The sequence below is a fragment of the Ostrea edulis genome, unplaced genomic scaffold (genome assembly GCF_947568905.1).
Source record: "Ostrea edulis unplaced genomic scaffold, xbOstEdul1.1 scaffold_84, whole genome shotgun sequence".
NCBI classification, from domain to species: domain Eukaryota; kingdom Metazoa; phylum Mollusca; class Bivalvia; order Ostreida; family Ostreidae; genus Ostrea; species Ostrea edulis.
Genome location: NW_026606012.1, coordinates 15,427 through 36,194, shown reverse-complemented (window position 1 = coordinate 36,194; position 20,768 = coordinate 15,427). Strand labels below are relative to the sequence as shown.

The 20,768-nt window shown below is 39.8% G+C and overlaps 1 protein-coding gene across 1 annotated transcript; it reads left to right on the top strand.

Annotated features, from left to right (window-relative positions):
• Positions 1–652: 652 nt before the first annotated feature.
• Positions 653–7,427, top strand: LOC125660935 (uncharacterized). The gene is made up of 2 exons (XM_056152513.1): positions 653–2,363; positions 6,607–7,427. Exons 1-2 carry the CDS (start codon positions 698–700, stop codon positions 6,648–6,650), a joined length of 1,710 nt encoding a protein of 569 aa, XP_056008488.1. The 5' UTR covers positions 653–697; the 3' UTR covers positions 6,651–7,427.
• The last annotated feature ends 13,341 nt before the right edge of the window (positions 7,428–20,768 follow it).

Below are 20,768 nucleotides of genomic sequence, written 5' to 3'. Positions count from 1 at the left end.
CGCACATAATATAGTTGTTAGAACGATCTAGTGCGCAAATACATCCTATCATTGAGTCAAATGCTGTTTGACGTGTTTCATACCGATTGTTAGGCCGTTTTTGGCACACTGATTTGACTACGTATAGTTCACAGCGGGTGTCACCGGTCAACAGGGGATGCTTAGCCCTCCTAGAGACCTGTTCCCACCTCTGGGATGTCCCAAGAGTCCGTGTTTGCCCAACTATCTACTCTGTATTGCTTGCGGATATTTTCGTTTACCTAATCAATATATGGGCTCATGGCGGCTGTGACCGGTCGACAGGGGATGCTTACTTCTCCTAGGCAACTGATCCCACATCTGATGTGTCCCAGGAGTCCGTGTTTGCCAAACCATATATTTTGTATTGCTTATAGGAATTATGAGATTGATCACTGATTATTATCTTCACCTTTCATTCACTCTGATATCATTTTGTATTACTGATAGCAGTTATCAGATTTATCTGTTTTCGATATCTTCACCTTTCATTCAAGAAAAGTACTCGTCAGAAACAGGTCGATTGGAATCAGTATATTTTGAATATGCTGATATATGAAATGGTGTAAATCTGGGGATATAAAGAAATTTAATCAATTTTAATTCTATGTAATTTAACCTAATACTGTTTGTTTAATTTATGTAGACTGCGTTCCTAAAGATCAAGACCCTCCACAGCATGGACACACGAGGACTCAGCACTCAGCTAAAAGTGCGACAATGTTCTCAATGTCAGGGGGACACCGAGTTTCACTGTAACACATGTAAACGTGATATGTGTTTACGGTGTAAAGAGAAACATGTCATTAATCTAGATACAATATACCATGATGTTGTGATTTACCGTGATAAGTATAACTACAGCCCCACACAAGAGATCGTTGTCAGACATCCAGACAGGTTCGATTTTGGAATCTCTAGTCGAGAGCTCTGTAATTCTGTCTCTACTTTATTTAGACTCGCTCCCATGTATACAGACATAAATCTACAGGACAATAGAACAACCTATCAAAAAAAGCGACAACAACACAGAGAAATCATTGACAACATCAGAAGTGAGACTCTCTATAACTGTCGTGTTCTCCTGGCAGGAATCCAAACTGATATCCAAACTTGTCCCCCACAAATCTGTCACCGTCAATCACAGATGTCAACAAAAGCCCAGAGACTGAAGGATCTGATTGACACTGCGGTATGTGATGTTAAAACAAGATACCGAGGTTTATTGATTGATAGAATACAACAACAGAAGAGAAAAATGAACAGACACCTCACCCACATACAGAACTATGAAGACAGATATGAACAATCAGCAAACAGAGCGGTACCTTTCCTCTTGTTTATAAAGACCAGTCGTGTCCCCCAGATAAAGGACATCCCTAATCTTCCACAACACCTTCTGCGGTCCCTGACTGAGGAATTCAACATGGAGGATGTGAGTCAGTTATTGAGGGGAATCCAAGAAATCCAAATTATAACAGGAAAACGACAAGTAGGAATAGATCAGTGTCTGAAACTGACGTCAACACCTGTATTACACACGTCTGTCTGTGTGACAGGTGTTAGTCATGTGGACCACATATCTCGTGTGATGTCAGACCGGGTCTGGGTCTCTGATAGAATCAATCTCATCTTGTCCGACAAAACAGGAGACACTATACGGCGTGTGACAGGTATAACAATATTGGATAAAGGATTACACACAGTTAACAGTTCTGGAGACCTGATTTATATAGACATTGAACTTAACATCAAGGAACTGTTTAGAAAAAATAACACGGTCACCACACTGTTACGTAGTACATCACAATGGACACCAGTCTCCGTGTACTGTTCCCCGTGCACCGGAGATTTGATGATCGGGATATTTAACATTGATACAAAGACAGGCAAGGTAACCCGGTACAACAGTAGTGGTCAACACATCCTGACTATACAACACGACAACACAGGTCACATACTGTATAGTGAGCCTCAATATATCACAGAGAACAAGAACGGTGATATTATTGTGTCTGACTTTGGCCGTGCTGTAGTGGTGACAGAACGCGGGGGGAGACATCGATTCTCCTACAGGGGACCTTCATCAGGATCACCATTTTATCCACGTGGAATATGTACAGACGCGATGTCACATATCCTGGTGTGTGATAATAAAACCCACACAGTACAAATGATTGACAAGGACGGTCAATTTCTGTCTCTGTTACTGACACAACAGCACGGGATAAACACACCACGCAGCCTGAATTATGATGATAAAACTCACCTTCTCTGGGTCGGATCAGGGGACAACAACACAGTGTCTGTATATAGATATATACAAAGGAGTCACTCTCTGACTGGTAAGTACTAGTAGTACTGTAGTTTATTGTACTATATCAGATCTATACAGAGGAGGTACTATCTGACTGGTAAGTACTAGTAGTACTGTAGTGTATTGTGCTATATCAGATATATACAGGGGAAGTACTCTCAGACTGATAAGTACTAGTAGTACTGTGGTTTATTGTACTTTATCAGATATATACCTGTATGCCAATTGTATCTTGTCAAGTCAAAGTCGAACATTTTGTCATTTTACTACCATATTTTATTTAAATTATTTCTATTGTTTTATAATCTCCTGTATAGCTCTTGTGGGTCTTTTATTAGTATATTATCAATGATTATTAGCACAAACATTGTACAGCGCATAGAAACTATTTGTAATTTTGCGCTTTATAAATTAATAAAATAATAATAATATATACATATGAGGTTCTGTCTGAATGGTAAGTACTAGTTTTACTGTAGTTAATTGTACTATATCAGACATATACGGAGGAGGTACTCTCTGACTGGTAAGTACTTTTAGTACTGTAGCTTATTGTATTATATCATATATATACAGAGGAGGTACTCTCTGACTGGTAAGTACTAGTAGTAATGTAGTTCATTGTACTATATCAGATATATACAGAGGAGGTACTATATGACTGGTAAGTACTAGCTGTACTGTAGTTTATTGAACTATATTACTCAGTACAAATTATATCAAATTCTACGAAGGAGTCCATTATAAATTTTTGTTATGCTATGACATTATGACAGTAAAGTTTCAGCTACAATGGACCTTGTGACCTTGAAATTGACCCTTACAAAAAACGTGAACTAAATGAAAGTTACCTCACATTCTCAGTATTGCTACAAAAGTTTCAGCTACAATGTCTTACAGTTCCAGTTTGTTGTAATCTGGGGATATCAGTGTTTCACAAACACATCTTGTTTATTCACTTTTAAATCTCATTAAATTGTCACTGTTTATACCAGATGTAATATGACACAAACCTCAGCATAAAAACACTGTTACCTCATTAATTAACACAAACCTCAGCACAAAAACACATTGGTACCTCATTAATTAACACAAACCTCAGCACAAAAAACACATTGTTACCTCATTAATTAACACAAACCTCAGTACAAAAACACATTGTTACCTCATTAATTAACACAAACCTCAGCACAGAACACATTGTTACCTCATTAACACAAACCTCAGCACAAAAACACATTGGTACCTCATTAATTAACACAAACCTCAGCACAAAAAACACATTGTTACCTCATTAATTAACACAAACCTCAGCACAAAAAACAAATTGTTACCTCATTAATACAAACCACAGTACAAAACACATTGTTACCTCATTAATTAACACAAACCTCAGCACAAAAAACACATTGTTACCTCATTAATACAAACCACAGTACAAAACACATTGTTACCTCATTAATTAACACAAACCTCAGTACAAAAACACATTATTACCTCGATAATTAACACGTATCTCAGCACAAAAACACATTGGTACCTCATTATCACAAACGTCAGCACAAAAACACATTTGTACCTCATTAATTAACACAAACGTCAACACAAAAACACATTGTTACCTCTTTAATTAACACAAACCTCAGTACAAAACACATTGGTGCCTCATTAATTAACGCAAACCTCAGCACAAAAACACATTGTTACCTCATTAATTAACACAAACCTCAGCACAAAAACACATTGTTACCTCATTAATTAACACAAACCTCAGCACAAAAACACATTGGTACCTCTTTAATTAACACAAAATTCAGTACAAAAACACATTGATACCTCATTAATTAACACAAACCTCAGCAGAAAAACACGTCATTACTATATTAATTAACACAAACCTCAGTACAAAAGGAAATGGTTACTAAATTCATTAACACAAACCTCATTACAAAACATATTGTTACCTCATTAATTAACACAAACCTCAGTACAAAAACACATTATTACCTCATTAATTAACACAAACCTCAGCACAAAAACACATTGTTACCTCATTAACACAAACCTCAGCACAAAAACGCATTGTTACCTCATTAATTAACACAAACCTCAGCATAAAAACACATTTTTACCTCATTAATTAACACAAACCTCAGCACAAAAACACATTGTTACCTCATTAATACAAACCACAGTACAAAACACATTGTTACCTCATTAATTAACACAAACCTCAGTACAAAAACACATTATTACCTAATTAATTAACACAAACCTCAGCACAAAAACACATTGGTACCTCATTATCACAAACCTCAACACAAAAACACATTGGTACCTCATTAATTAACACAAACGTCAGTACAAAAACACATTGTTGCCTCATTAATTAACACAAACCTCAGCACAAAAACACATTGTTACCTCATTAACACAAACCTCAGCATAAAAACGCATTGTTACCTCATTAATTAACACAAACCTCAGCATAAAAACACATTGTTACCTCATTAATTAACACAAACCTCAGCACAAAAACACATTGTTACCTCATTAATTAACACAAACCTCAGTACAAAAACACATTATTACCTAATTAATTAACACAAACCTCAGCACAAAAACACATTGGTACCTCATTATCACAAACCTCAACACAAAAACACATTGGTACCTCATTAATTAACACAAACGTCAGTACAAAAACACATTGTTGCCTCATTAATTAACACAAACCTCAGTACAAAAACACATTGTTACCTCATTAATTAATACAAACCTCAGTAAAAAAAACACATTGTTACCTCATTAATTAACACAAACCTCAGTACAAAAGCACATTGTTACCTCATTAATTAACACAAACCACAGTATAAAACACATTGTTACCTCATTAATTAACACAAACCTCAGTACAAAAGCACATTGTTACCTCATTAATTAACACAAACCTCAGTACAAAAGCACATTGTTACCTCATTAATTAACACAAACCACAGTATAAAACACATTGTTACCTCATTAATTAACACAAACCTTAGTACAAAAACACATCGTTACCTCATTAATTAACACAAACCTCAGTACAAAAAACACATTGTTACCTCATTAATTAACACAAACCTCAGCACAAAAACACATTTTTATCTCATTAATTAACACAAACCTCAGCACAAAAACAAATTGTTATCTCATTAATTAACACAGTCTTTATTAAATGAGTTGTGTTGTAAGATAGATTTATTGCTTTTGTATAACTCTTTATCTGACCACATTTAGGGACACTTCCGTACTTTCATCATGTGACTCTCTGTCATTACGATGCTGACAGATGTAATGAGTTACTGTAATAGAGCTAAGTAAATGAAATATAGTGCATTGTGTAAGAGCAGTGTTTAATTTGTTTTGTGGTTAATTGTTGGAGTGAGGTACAGGATTTACGTTTTAGGGCATATCCTAAAGACCCGTGGCTAAAGAAAACATATTTCATTCCTCGTTAGGCCTAATAGCTAATATGTGTGTATGTTGCACATATCCGATTATATCGATCATTGATCAATACTGTTCTTCCGATTATGACCGATTATCGATTATGAAATTTTTTCCGATTATTCAACACTAGTGGGAAAGATAAGATAAAAAACAAACAGTATGGGTCTCTCGTCTTTCAAATCACACAATCCATATCACTTACAATTGATTGTACAAGCATATAGAACTCAGTGTGGTAGACTAGGGACTACGGCCACTTCTAGAGAATTCTAAGCTGTACAACTGGTTCCAACTTCTACATACATACAAAATGCTTCTATTGTCCATGTTAAGTTTTCTTTAGAGGTGAGATCTATGATTGATTGTCCATGTTAAGTTTTCTTTAGAGGTGGGTTCTATGATTGATTGTCCATGTTAAGATTTCTTTAGAGGTGGGTTCTATGATTGATTGTCCATGTTAAGTTTTCTTTAGAGGTGGGGTCTATGATTGATTGTCCATGTTAAGTTTTCTTTAGAGGTGGGTTCTATGATTGATTGTCCATGTTAAGTTTTCTTTAGAGGTGGGTTCTATGATTGATTCTCCATGTTAAGTTTTCTTTAGAGGTGGGTTCTATGATTGATTGTCCATGTTAAGTTTTCTTTAGAAGTGGGTTCTATGATTGATTGTCCATGTTAAGTTTTCTTTAGAGGTGGGTTCTATGATTGATTGTCCATGTTAAGTTTTCTTTAGAGGTGGGTTCTATGATTGATTGATCACCTGTCTTCTATTAAAATTTCAGATAATCCAGACAGAGATGAGCGGATCACGGAAGATTCAAGTTAGGAGATTCAGGAATCAGTATATAAGTCCTCTCCATAGAAGGGCATTGCTGAATCAGGTAGAAGTGGAGATAATTGTGTAGAGGAAAATGATGATAATGAGAAATCAGAGGAATCTGATGAGGACACTCCTGAATCTGACGAGGACACTCCTGAATCCCGCTGTCAGTGGTGTCTCAACATTTCCAATTGTCAAAATGAAGTTGAAATAAGTCAATGCATGCAAAGATATGTATTGTGTGATTTGAAAGACGAGAGACCCAAGGGCCATATTAGTTGTGTCATCTTTTATACGTAATGTTCCAAAACTCATTCTGTCGTAACACTTGACATAAAATTTTCATTTCTGAGGAGTGTTTGGAAAGTGAGTAAACTGATTCTGATGGTGAGGATGTTCCTGATAAAAAAACTCGAGGATGAGCAGAAACCATGAAATAGGTGATAACAGTGATGATAAGGATTTAGAGGAGACCTGCGAAAATGAGGATAAATAAGCAGATCTGGTTAATTACATTGAAATAATACAGGTATTTCGCCAAGTAAACAAACGACTTTTCCCACTAAGTTCGTTGCCTTTCTTAGAATTTCTGTCATATTTGAAGCTGAAATGGTCAGTCACTAAAATTACCATCATGTATCCTCCAAAGTATTTATCTTCTAGAATATTGCAGTTCTGTATTGATTATATATTAAATTGTGTATATATTTAGATATCTGATTTGTTATTAACATTGCATTGTTTGAAGAATGTTATATCAGAATATAATATTTCCACGTAAAATCAGTCTTGTTTGAATTTATTTTGTCAATGTTGGTAGAGACTTGATGCGTCTCTGTTACAGGACCAGGAGTATATTATCGTAAGGAGACTTTAACGAATACTTTAACTGTTAGATGTGGTTGTTAATTTGTAAAGACATCTTAACCGGAAAGTACCGTAAATGCAGAATACTTTTCCGTTAAGAATACTTTATGATAATGACCTTAAAATCGTTCAGTTAAAGATATCATTTTACGCTCTTTACATAGTTATACAATATATCAACAATGATAGGATTTGGGGTAAAGAAATCGAATGTTTTCCCTCAATAAAGATTAACTGATTGATGATTGTATAATATTCAACGTCCCTCTTGATAATCTTTCAATCACATGGAACAGTCACCAATGCCGTTGAAGGGCTGTAAAACATAGTCTTATGCTCAACGTATACGACCATGGGGCAGGGAGGAATTTTTATTGTGCCACACCTGTTTAACATCTTATTTGATTGGTTTGTTGGGTATTGTTTAGCGTCCCATTTGATTGGTTGGTTGGATATTGTTTAACGTCCCATTTGATTGGTTGGTAGCATATCCTTTAGTATCCCGTTTGATTGGTTGGTTAGATATTGTTTAACGCCCCGTTTGATTGGCTAGTTGTTTTGATATTGATTAATGTACCATTTGATTGGTTGGTTGGATATATTTTAGTGTCCCGTTTGATTGGTTGGTTGGATATTATTTAACGTCCCCTTTGATTGGTTAGTTGTTTTGATATTGTTTAATGTCCCGTTTGATTGGTTAGTTGGATATTGTTTAACGTCCCGTTTGATTGGTTGGTTGGATATTGTTTAACGTCCTATGTTCGGTGTTTACAACCTTTGGGCAGGGAAATATCTTTATCATGAAAGGTGAAAATACGAACAGTGATCAATCTCATAACTCCTATTACCAAAGCAAAATAGTTGTTTATGCAAAACCTGCTGTGACATTGGGCCTTGCAATTTGAGGTTTCATCCGAAGGACCGCCCCATTTATTTTCTTCTTACGGCAAGCAAGGGGTACTGGGGCCCTATTATAACCGGGATCCCCACGGAAAGGGAGTTAAAACTATATCATCTTTTGATAACAGATTTAGTATGAACAGGGATGTGATACATGTATATAGCATTTAAAACAATACAAACTGTAACAGACGGTAAATAAAACAATACAAACTGTAACAGACGGTAAATAAAACAAACAATACAAACTGTAACAGACGGTAAATAAAACAAACAATACAAACTGTAACAGACGGTAAATAGAACAATACAAACTGTAACAGACAGTAAATAAAACAATACAAACTGTAACAGACGGTATATAAAACAATACAAGCTGTAACAGACGGTAAATAAAACAAACAATACAAACTGTAACAGACGGTAAATAAAACAATACAAACTGTAACAGACGGTAAATAAAACAATACAAACTGTAACAGACGGAAAATAAAACAAACAATACAAACTGTAACATACGGTAAATAAAACAAACAATACAAACTGTAACAGACGGTAAATAAAACAATACAAACTGTAACTGACGGTAAATAAAACAAACAATACAAACTGTAACTGACGGTAAATAAAACAAACAATACAAACTGTAACAGACGGTAAATAAAACAAACAATACAAGCTGTAACAGACGGTAAATAAAACAAACAATACAAACTGTAACAGACGGTAAATAAAACAATACAAACTGTAACAGACGGTAAATAAAACAAACAATACAAACTGTAACAGACGGTAAATAAAACAAAGAATACAAACTGTAACAGACGGTATATAAAACAAACAATACAAACTGTAACAGACGGTAAATAGAACAAACAATACAAACTGTAACAGACGGTAAATAAAACAAACAATACAAACTGTAACAGACGGTAAATAAAACAAACAATACAAACTGTAACAGACGGTAAATAAAACAAACAATACAAACTGTAACAGACGGTAAATAAAACAATACAAACTGTAACAGACGGTAAATAAAACAAACAATACAAACTGTAACAGACGGAAAATAAAACAATACAAACTGTAACAGACGGTAAATAAAACAAACAATACAAACTGTAACAGACGGTAAATAAAACAAACAATACAAACTGTAACAGACGGTAAATAAAACAATACAAACTGTAACTGACGGTAAATAAAACAAACAATACAAACTGTAACTGACGGTAAATAAAACAAACAATACAAACTGTAACAGACGGTAAATAAAACAATACAAACTGTAACAGACGGTAAATAAAACAAACAATACAAACTGTAACAGACGGTAAATAAAACAAACAATACAAACTGTAACAGACGTTAAATAAAACAATACAAACTGTAACAGACGGTAAATAAAACAAACAATACAAACTGTAACAGACGGTAAATAAAACAAACAATACAAACTGTAACAGACGGTAAATAAAACAAACAATACAAACTGTAACAAACGGTAAATAAAACAATACAAACTGTAACAGACGGTAAATAAAACAAACAATACAAACTGTAACAGACGATAAATAAAACAAACAATACAAACTGTAACAGACGGTAAATAAAACAAACAATACAAACTGTAACAGACGGTAAATAAAACAAACAATACAAGCTGTAACAGACGGTAAATAAAACAAACAATACAAACTCTAACAGACGGTAAATAAAACAATACAAGCTGTAACAGACGGTAAATAAAACAAACAATACAAACTGTAACAGACGGTAAATAAAACAAACAATACAAGCTGTAACAGACGGTAAATAAAACAATACAAGCTGTAACAGAAGGTAAATAAAGCAAACAATACAAATTGTAACAGACGGTAAATAAAGCAAACAATACAAACTGTAACAGACGGTAAATAAAACAAACAATACAAACTGTAACAGACGGTAAATAAAACAAACAATACAAACTGTAACAGTAGGTAAATAAAGCAAACAATACAAGAACAAACAGAAAAGCACATCTGTGATTTAAAATATATAATTTCAAGGAACCATGGTAGATCTGAAGCAACAAACAGTAAACCCGTCAAATGAGCAGAAAATGTCCATTCCTGAATTAGTGTCTTCCTGACAGTCATTCCTCTTCGTAATTTCCGATGCGCAATGAACTTGGAGGTCACCCGTTCTGACAAATGAGAGCGAGATAGAGAGAGACACTGTAAGCGTCAGATTTGTAAACAATTTAATCTCCTGATTTTATAGAATATTGATATATAGTTTATCGTATAATGACTTTTGTATTGATATAGTTTAAACCAGTCATACATGACACGATGTATTCTTCATTCACTTCCCTCAATGGAACTCCTCCCCACTTCATTCACTTTCATCACTGGAAATACTGTCCAATTCATTCACTTCCGTCACTGTAACTCCTGTCCACGTCATTTACTTCCGTCACTGGAACTCGTGTCTACGTCATTCACTTCCGTCACTGGAACTCGTGTCCACTTCATTCACTTCCGTCACTGGAACTCGTGTCCACTCCATTCACTTCCGTCACTGGAACTTGTGTCCACGTCATTTACATCCACCACTGGAACTACTGTTCACTTCATTTATTTCCGTCACTCAAACTCCTGTGTACTGCATTCACTTCCGCCACTGGAACTTGTGTCCATGTCATACACTTCCATCACTGGAACTCCTGTGTACTGCATTCACTTCCCTCACTGGAGCTTGTGTCCATGTCATTCACTTCCATCACTGGAACTCCTGTCCACTTCATTCACTTTCGTCACTGGAACTCCTGTCCATTTCATTCACTTCCGTCACTGGAACTTGTGTCCACGTCATTCACTTCCGTCACTGGAACCTCTGTCCATTTCATTCCGTCACTGGAACTCCTGTCCACTTCCTTCACTTCCATCACTGGAACTCATGTCTACGTTATTCACTTCCGTCACTGGAACTCGTGTCTACTTCATTCACTTCCGTCACTGGAACTCCTGCCCACTTCATTCACTTCCATCACTGGAACTCCTGTTCACTTCATTCACTTCAGTCACTTAAACTCCTGTCCACTTCATTCATTTCCGTCACTGGAACTCATGTCTATGTTATTCACTACCGTCACAGGAACTCATGTCCACTTCCTTCACTTTCGTCACTGGAACTCCTGCCCACTTCATTCACTTTTGTCACTGGAACTCCTGTCTACTTCATTCACTTCCGTCACTGGAACCTCTGTCCATTTCATTCCGTCACTGGAACTCCTGTTCACTTCATTCACTTCCGTCACTGGAACCTCTGTCCATTTCATTCCGTCACTGGAACTCCTGTCCACTTCATTCCCTTCCATCATTGGAACTGCTGTCCACTTCATTCACTTCCGTCACTGGAACCTCTGTCCATTTCATTCCGTCACTGGAACTTCTGTCCACTTCTTTCACTTCCGTAACTGGAACTCCTGTCCACTTCATTCACTTTCGTCACTGGAACTCCTGTTCCCTTCATTCACTTCCGTCGCTTGAACATTCACTTTCGTCACTAAAACTCCTGTCCACTTCATTCATTTCCATCACTGGAACTCGTGTCTGCTTCATTCACATCCGTCACTAAAATTCCTATCTACATCATTCACTTCCGTAACTGGAATTCCTGTCTACTTCATTCACTTCCGTTACTGGAACTCATGTCCACCTCATTCACTTCCGTCACTGGAACTCATGTCCACGTCATTCACTTCCATCACTGGAACTTGTGTCCACGTCATTCACTTCCGTCACCTGAACTATTGTCCACGTCATTCACCTCCGTCACTGGAAATACTCTTCACTTCATTCAAAGCCGTCACTGGAACTCCTGTCTACTTCATTCACTTCCGTTACTGAAACTACTGTCCACTTCATTCACCTCCATCACTGGAACTTGTGTCCACTTCATTCACTTCCGTCACTGGAACTCCTGTCCACTTCATTCACTTCCGTCACTGGAACTCGTGTGCAGTCATTCACATCTGTATCTGGAACTCCTGTTCACATCATTCACTTCTGTCGCTTGAACATTCACTACCGTCACTAAAAGTCCTCTCCACATCATTCATTTCCGTGACTGGAACTCGTGTCCACATCATTAACTTCCGTCACTGGAACTCCTCTTCACTTCATTCACTTTCGTCACAAAAATTCCTATCTACATCATTCACTTCCGTCTTTGAAACTCGTGTCCACTTCATTCACTTCCGACACTGAAACTCCTGTCCACTTCATTCACTTCCGTCACTGGAACTCGTATCCACGTCATTCACATCCATCACTGGAACTCATGTCTACGTTATTCACTTCCGTCACTAAAACTCCTGTCCACTTCATTCACCTCCATTACTGGAACTCCTGTCCACATCATTCACTTCCGTCGCTGGAACTCGTGTCCACTTCATTCACTTCCATCACTGAAACTCGTGTCCACTTCATTCACTTCCGTCACTGAAACTCCTGTCCACTTCATTCACTTTTGTCACTGGAACTCGTGTCCACTTCATTCACTTCTGTCACTGGAACTCCTGTCCACATCATTCACTTCCCTCACTGGAACTCATGTCCATGTTATTCACTTCCGTCACTGGAACTCCTGTCCAAGTCATTCACTTCCGTCACTGGAACTACTGTTCACTTCATTTATTTCCGTCACTGAAACTCCTGTGTACTGCATTCACTTCCATCACTGGCACTCCTGTCCACTTCATTCACTTCCGTCACTGGAAATACTGTTCACTTCCATCACTTCCGTCACTGGAACTCGTGTCCAGTCATTCATGTCTGTATCTGGAACTCCTGTTCACTTCATTCACTTCTGTCGCTTGAACATTCACTTCCGTCACTAAAAGTCCTGTCCACATCATTCACTTCCGTCACTGGAATTCCTGTCCACTTCATTCACTTCCGTCACTGGAACTCCTGTTCACTTCATTCACTTCCGTCACAAAAATTCCTACCTACATCATTCACTTCCGTAACTCGAACTTGTGTCCACTTCATTCACTTCCGTCTCTGAAACTCGTGTCCACTTCATTCACTTCCGTCACTGAAACTCCTGTCCACTTCATTCACTTCCGTCACTGGAAGTCGTATCCACGTCATTCACTTCCATCACTGGAACTCATGTCTACGTTATTCACTTCCGTCACTGGAACTCCTGCCCACTTCATTCACTTCCATCACTGGAACTCCTGTCCACATCATTCACTTCCGTCACTGGAACTCGTATCCACTTAATTCACTTCCGTCACCAGAACTCGTGTCCACTTCATTCACTTCCGTCACTTGAACTCATCTCCACTTTATTCACTTCCGTCACTGAAACTCCTTCCCACTTCATTCACTTCCGTCACTAGAACTGCTGTCTAATTCATTCACTTCCGTTACTGTAACTCATGTCCATGTCATTCACTTCAATCACTGGAACTTCTGTCCATTTCATTCCATCGCTGGAACTCCTGTCCACGTCCTTCCCTTCCGTCACTGGATCTCCTGTCCACGTCATTCACTTCCATCACTGGAACTCCTGTCCACTTCATTCACTTCCATCACTGAAACTCGTCTACGTTATTCACTTCCGTCACTGGAACTCGTGTCCACTTCATTCACTTCCGTCACTGGAACTTCTGTCTACGTTATTCACTTCCGTCACTGGAACTCATGTACACGTCATTCACTACCGTCACTGGAACTCATGTCCACGTCATTCACTTCATTCACTTCCATCACTGGAACTTGTGTCCATGTCATTCACTTCCATCACTGGAACTCGTGTCCACTTCCTTCACTTCCGTGACTGGAACTCATGTCTACGTCATTCACTTCTGTCACTGAAACTCATGTCCACGTCATTCACTTTCGTTACTGGCACTCCTGCCCACTTCATTCACTTTTGTCACTGACACTCCTCTCCACTTCATTCACTTCCGTCACTGTAAATACTGTTCACTTCATTCACTTCCGTCAGTGGAACTCGTGTCCACGTCATTCACTTCCATCACTGGAACTCCTGTCCACTTCATTCACTTCCGTCACTGGAACTCCTGTTCACTTCATTCACTTCCCTCAATGGAAATACTTTTCACGTCATTCACTTTCCTCACTGGAACTCCTGTCCACTTCATTCACTTCCGTCAATGACACTCCTGTCCACTTCATTCACTGCTGTCACTGGAACTCCTGCCCACTTCATTCATTTCCGTCACTGGAACTCGTCTCTACGTTATTAACTTTCGTCACTGGAACTCGTGTCCACTTCATTCACTTTCATCACTGGAACTACTGTTCACTTCATTCCTTTCCGTCACTGGAAATACTGTTCACTTCATTCACTGCTGTCACTGGAACTCCTGCCCACTTCATTCACTTCCGTCACTGGAACTCCTGTCCACGTCATTCACTTTCGTCACTGGAACTGCTGTCCACTTCATTCACATCCGTTACTGGCACTCCTTTCCACTTCATTCACTTCCGTCACTGGAAATACTGTTCACTTCTTTCACTGCCGTCACTGGAACTCCTGTCCACTTTTATTCACTTCCGTCACTCGAACTCCTGTTCACTTCATTCACTTTCGTCACTGGAACTCCTGTCTACTTCATTCACTTCCGTCACTGGAACTCATGTCCACTTCATTCACTTCCGTCACTGGAAATCTTGTCGACTTTATTCATTTCTGTCAGTGGAACTCCTGTCCACGTCATTCACTTCCGTCACTGGAACTCCTGTTCACTTCATTCACTTCTGTCACTGGAACTCCTGTCTACTTCATTCACTTCCATCACTGGAACTCGTGTCCACTTCATTCACTTCCGTCACTGGAAATCGTGTCCACTTTATTCTTTTCTCTCACTGAAACTCCTGTCTACTTCATTCACTTCCGTCACTGGAACTCGTGTCCACTTCATTCACTTCCGTCACTGGAACTCGTGTCCACTTCATTCACTTCTGTCACTGGAACTCCTGTCCACTTCATTCACTTCTGTCACTGGAACTCCTGTTCACTTCATTCACTTTTGTCACTGGAACTCCTGTGTACTTCATTCACTTCCGTCACTGGAACTCGTGTCCACTTCCTTCACTTCCGTCACTGGAAATCTTGTCCACTTTATTCATTTCTGTCAGTGGAACTTCTGTCCACGTCATTCACTTCCGTCACTGGAACTCCTGTTCACCTCATTCACTTCTGTCACTGGAACTCCTGTCTACTTCATTCACTTCCGTCACTGGAACTCGTGTCCATTTCATTCACTTCCGTCACTGGAACTCGTGTCCACTTCATTCACTTCCGTCACTGGAACTCCTGTCGACTTCATTCACTTCCGTCACTGGAACTTGTGTCCAAGTTATTCACTTCCGTCACTGGAACTCCTGTCCACTTCATTCACTTCCATCACTGAAACTGCTGTCCACTTCATTCACTTCCGTCACTGAAACTCGTGTCCACTTCAATCACTTCCGTCACTGAAACTCCTGTCCACTTCATTCACTTCCGTCACTGGAACTTGTGTCCAAGTCATTCACTTCATTCACTTCCGTCACTGGAACTCGTGTCCACTTCCTTCACTTCCGTCACTGGAACTTGTGTCCAAGTCATTCACTTCATTCACTTCCGTCACTGGAACTCGTGTCCACTTCCTTCACTTCCGTCACTGGAACTCATGTGCACGTCATTCACTTTCGTCACTGGAAGTCATGTCCACTTCATTCACTTCCGTCACTGTAACTACTGTTCACTTCCGTCACTAGCACTCCTGTCCACTTCATTCACTTCCGTCACTGGAACTCGTGTCCACATCATTCACTTCCATCACTGGAACTCCTGTCCACTTCATTCACTTCCGTTACTGGTACTCCTGTTCATGTCATTCACTTCCGTCACTGGAACTCATCTCCACTTTATTCACTTCCATCACTGAAACTCCTGTTCACTTAATTCTGTCACTGGAGCTCCTGTCCACTTTATTCACTTCCGTCACTGAATATTCTGTCCACGTCATTCACTTCCGCCACTGGAACTCATCTCCACTTTATTCACATCCGTCACTGAAACTCCTGTTTACTTCATTTACTTACCTCACTCAATCTAATTAAAATTAGATGTTCCCTCCGCTCGCAATCTCGCTACACAAACAATTTAAATTAGATTGTCCACGTCATTCACTTCCGCCACTTGAATTCATCTCCACTTTATTCACTTCCGTCACTGAAACTCCTGTTTACTTCATTTACTTCCCTCACTCAATCTAATTAAAATTAGATGTTGCCTCCGCTCGCATACTCGCTACACAAAGAATTTAAATTAGATTATCCACGTCATTCACATCTGTCACTGGAACTCCTGCCCACTTCATTCACTTCCGTCACTGGAACTCCTGTCCACGTCATTCACTTTCGTCACTGGAACTGCTGTCCACTTCATTCACATCCGTTACTGGCACTCCTTTCCACTTCATTCACTTCCGTCACTGGAAATACTGTTCACTTCTTTCACTGCCGTCACTGGAACTCCTGTCCACTTTTATTCACTTCCGTCACTCGAACTCCTGTTCACTTCATTCACTTTCGTCACTGGAACTCCTGTCTACTTCATTCACTTCCGTCACTGGAACTCATGTCCACTTCATTCACTTCCGTCACTGGAAATCTTGTCGACTTTATTCATTTCTGTCAGTGGAACTCCTGTCCACGTCATTCACTTCCGTCACTGGAACTCCTGTTCACTTCATTCACTTCTGTCACTGGAACTCCTGTCTACTTCATTCACTTCCATCACTGGAACTCGTGTCCACTTCATTCACTTCCGTCACTGGAAATCGTGTCCACTTTATTCTTTTCTCTCACTGAAACTCCTGTCTACTTCATTCACTTCCGTCACTGGAACTCGTGTCCACTTCATTCACTTCCGTCACTGGAACTCGTGTCCACTTCATTCACTTCTGTCACTGGAACTCCTGTCCACTTCATTCACTTCTGTCACTGGAACTCCTGTTCACTTCATTCACTTTTGTCACTGGAACTCCTGTGTACTTCATTCACTTCCGTCACTGGAACTCGTGTCCACTTCCTTCACTTCCGTCACTGGAAATCTTGTCCACTTTATTCATTTCTGTCAGTGGAACTTCTGTCCACGTCATTCACTTCCGTCACTGGAACTCCTGTTCACCTCATTCACTTCTGTCACTGGAACTCCTGTCTACTTCATTCACTTCCGTCACTGGAACTCGTGTCCATTTCATTCACTTCCGTCACTGGAACTCGTGTCCACTTCATTCACTTCCGTCACTGGAACTCCTGTCGACTTCATTCACTTCCGTCACTGGAACTTGTGTCCAAGTTATTCACTTCCGTCACTGGAACTCCTGTCCACTTCATTCACTTCCATCACTGAAACTGCTGTCCACTTCATTCACTTCCGTCACTGAAACTCGTGTCCACTTCAATCACTTCCGTCACTGAAACTCCTGTCCACTTCATTCACTTCCGTCACTGGAACTTGTGTCCAAGTCATTCACTTCATTCACTTCCGTCACTGGAACTCGTGTCCACTTCCTTCACTTCCGTCACTGGAACTTGTGTCCAAGTCATTCACTTCATTCACTTCCGTCACTGGAACTCGTGTCCACTTCCTTCACTTCCGTCACTGGAACTCATGTGCACGTCATTCACTTTCGTCACTGGAAGTCATGTCCACTTCATTCACTTCCGTCACTGTAACTACTGTTCACTTCCGTCACTAGCACTCCTGTCCACTTCATTCACTTCCGTCACTGGAACTCGTGTCCACATCATTCACTTCCATCACTGGAACTCCTGTCCACTTCATTCACTTCCGTTACTGGTACTCCTGTTCATGTCATTCACTTCCGTCACTGGAACTCATCTCCACTTTATTCACTTCCATCACTGAAACTCCTGTTCACTTAATTCTGTCACTGGAGCTCCTGTCCACTTTATTCACTTCCGTCACTGAATATTCTGTCCACGTCATTCACTTCCGCCACTGGAACTCATCTCCACTTTATTCACATCCGTCACTGAAACTCCTGTTTACTTCATTTACTTACCTCACTCAATCTAATTAAAATTAGATGTTCCCTCCGCTCGCAATCTCGCTACACAAACAATTTAAATTAGATTGTCCACGTCATTCACTTCCGCCACTTGAATTCATCTCCACTTTATTCACTTCCGTCACTGAAACTCCTGTTTACTTCATTTACTTCCCTCACTCAATCTAATTAAAATTAGATGTTGCCTCCGCTCGCATACTCGCTACACAAAGAATTTAAATTAGATTATCCACGTCATTCACATCTGTCACTGGAACTCCTGCCCACTTCATTCACTTCCGTCACTGGAACTCCTGTCCACGTCATTCACTTTCGTCACTGGAACTGCTGTCCACTTCATTCACATCCGTTACTGGCACTCCTTTCCACTTCATTCACTTCCGTCACTGGAAATACTGTTCACTTCTTTCACTGCCGTCACTGGAACTCCTGTCCACTTTTATTCACTTCCGTCACTCGAACTCCTGTTCACTTCATTCACTTTCGTCACTGGAACTCCTGTCTACTTCATTCACTTCCGTCACTGGAACTCATGTCCACTTCATTCACTTCCGTCACTGGAAATCTTGTCGACTTTATTCATTTCTGTCAGTGGAACTCCTGTCCACGTCATTCACTTCCGTCACTGGAACTCCTGTTCACTTCATTCACTTCCGTCACTGGAACTCCTGTCTACTTCATTCACTTCCGTCACTGGAACTCGTGTCCACTTCATTCACTTCCGTCACTGGAAATCGTGTCCACTTTATTCTTTTCTGTCACTGAAACTCCTGTCTACTTCATTCACTTCCGTCACTGGAACTCGTGTCCACTTCATTCACTTCCGTCACTGGAACTCGTGTCCACTTCATTCACTTCTGTCACTGGAACTCCTGTCCACTTCATTCACTTCTGTCACTGGAACTCCTGTTCACTTCATTCACTTTTGTCACTGGAACTCCTGTGTACTTCATTCACTTCCGTCACTGGAACTCGTGTCCACTTCCTTCACTTCCGTCACTGGAAATCTTGTCCACTTTATTCATTTCTGTCAGTGGAACTTCTGTCCACGTCATTCACTTCCGTCACTGGAACTCCTGTTCACCTCATTCACTTCCGTCACTGGAACTCGTGTCCATTTCATTCACTTCCGTCACTGGAACTCGTGTCCACTTCATTCACTTCCGTCACTGGAACTCCTGTCGACTTCATTCACTTCCGTCACTGGAACTTGTGTCCAAGTCATTCACTTCCGTCACTGGAACTCCTGTCCACTTCATTCACTTCCATCACTGAAACTGCTGTCCACTTCATTCACTTCCGTCACTGAAACTCGTGTCCACTTCATTCACTTCCGTCACTGAAACTCCTGTCCACTTCATTCACTTCCGTCACTGGAACTTGTGTCCAAGTCATTCACTTCATTCACTTCCGTCACTGGAACTCGTGTCCACTTCCTTCACTTCCGTCACTGGAACTCATGTGCACGTCATTCACTTTCGTCACTGGAAGTCATGTCCACTTCATTCACTTCCGTCACTGTAACTACTGTTCACTTCCGTCACTAGCACTCCTGTCCACTTCATTCACTTCCGTCACTGGAACTCGTGTCCACATCATTCACTTCCATCACTGGAACTCCTGTCCACTTCATTCACTTCCGTTACTGGTACTCCTGTTCATGTCATTCACTTCCGTCACTGGAACTCATCTCCACTTTATTCACTTCCATCACTGAAACTCCTGTTCACTTAATTCTGTCACTGGAGCTCCTGTCCACTTTATTCACTTCCGTCACTGAATATTCTGTCCACGTCATTCACTTCCGCCACTGGAACTCATCTCCACTTTATTCACATCCGTCACTGAAACTCCTGTTTACTTCATTTACTTACCTCACTCAATCTAATTAAAATTAGATGTTCCCTCCGCTCGCAATCTCGCTACACAAACAATTTAAATTAGATTGTCCACGTCATTCACTTCCGCCACTGGAATTCATCTCCACTTTATTCACTTCCGTCACTGAAACTCCTGTTTACTTCATTTACTTCCCTCACTCAATCTAATTAAAATTAGATGTTGCCTCCGCTCGCATACTCGCTACACAAAGAATTTAAATTAGATTATCCACGTCATTCACATCTGTCACTGGAACTCCTGTCCACGTCATTCACTTCCGTCACTGGAACTCGTGTCCACGTCATTCACTTCCGTCACTGGAACTCCTGTCCACGTCATTCACTTTCGTTACTGGAACT

Bases quoted from the DNA above. Each gene is read 5' to 3' on its own strand.
- LOC125660935 (XM_056152513.1), top strand. From the start codon at position 698: ATGGACACACGAGGACTCAGCACTCAGCTAAAAGTGCGACAATGTTCT. The intron at 2,364-6,606 runs GTAAGTACTAGT...TTAAAATTTCAG, and splicing joins AAGGAGTCACTCTCTGACTG to ATAATCCAGACAGAGATGAG.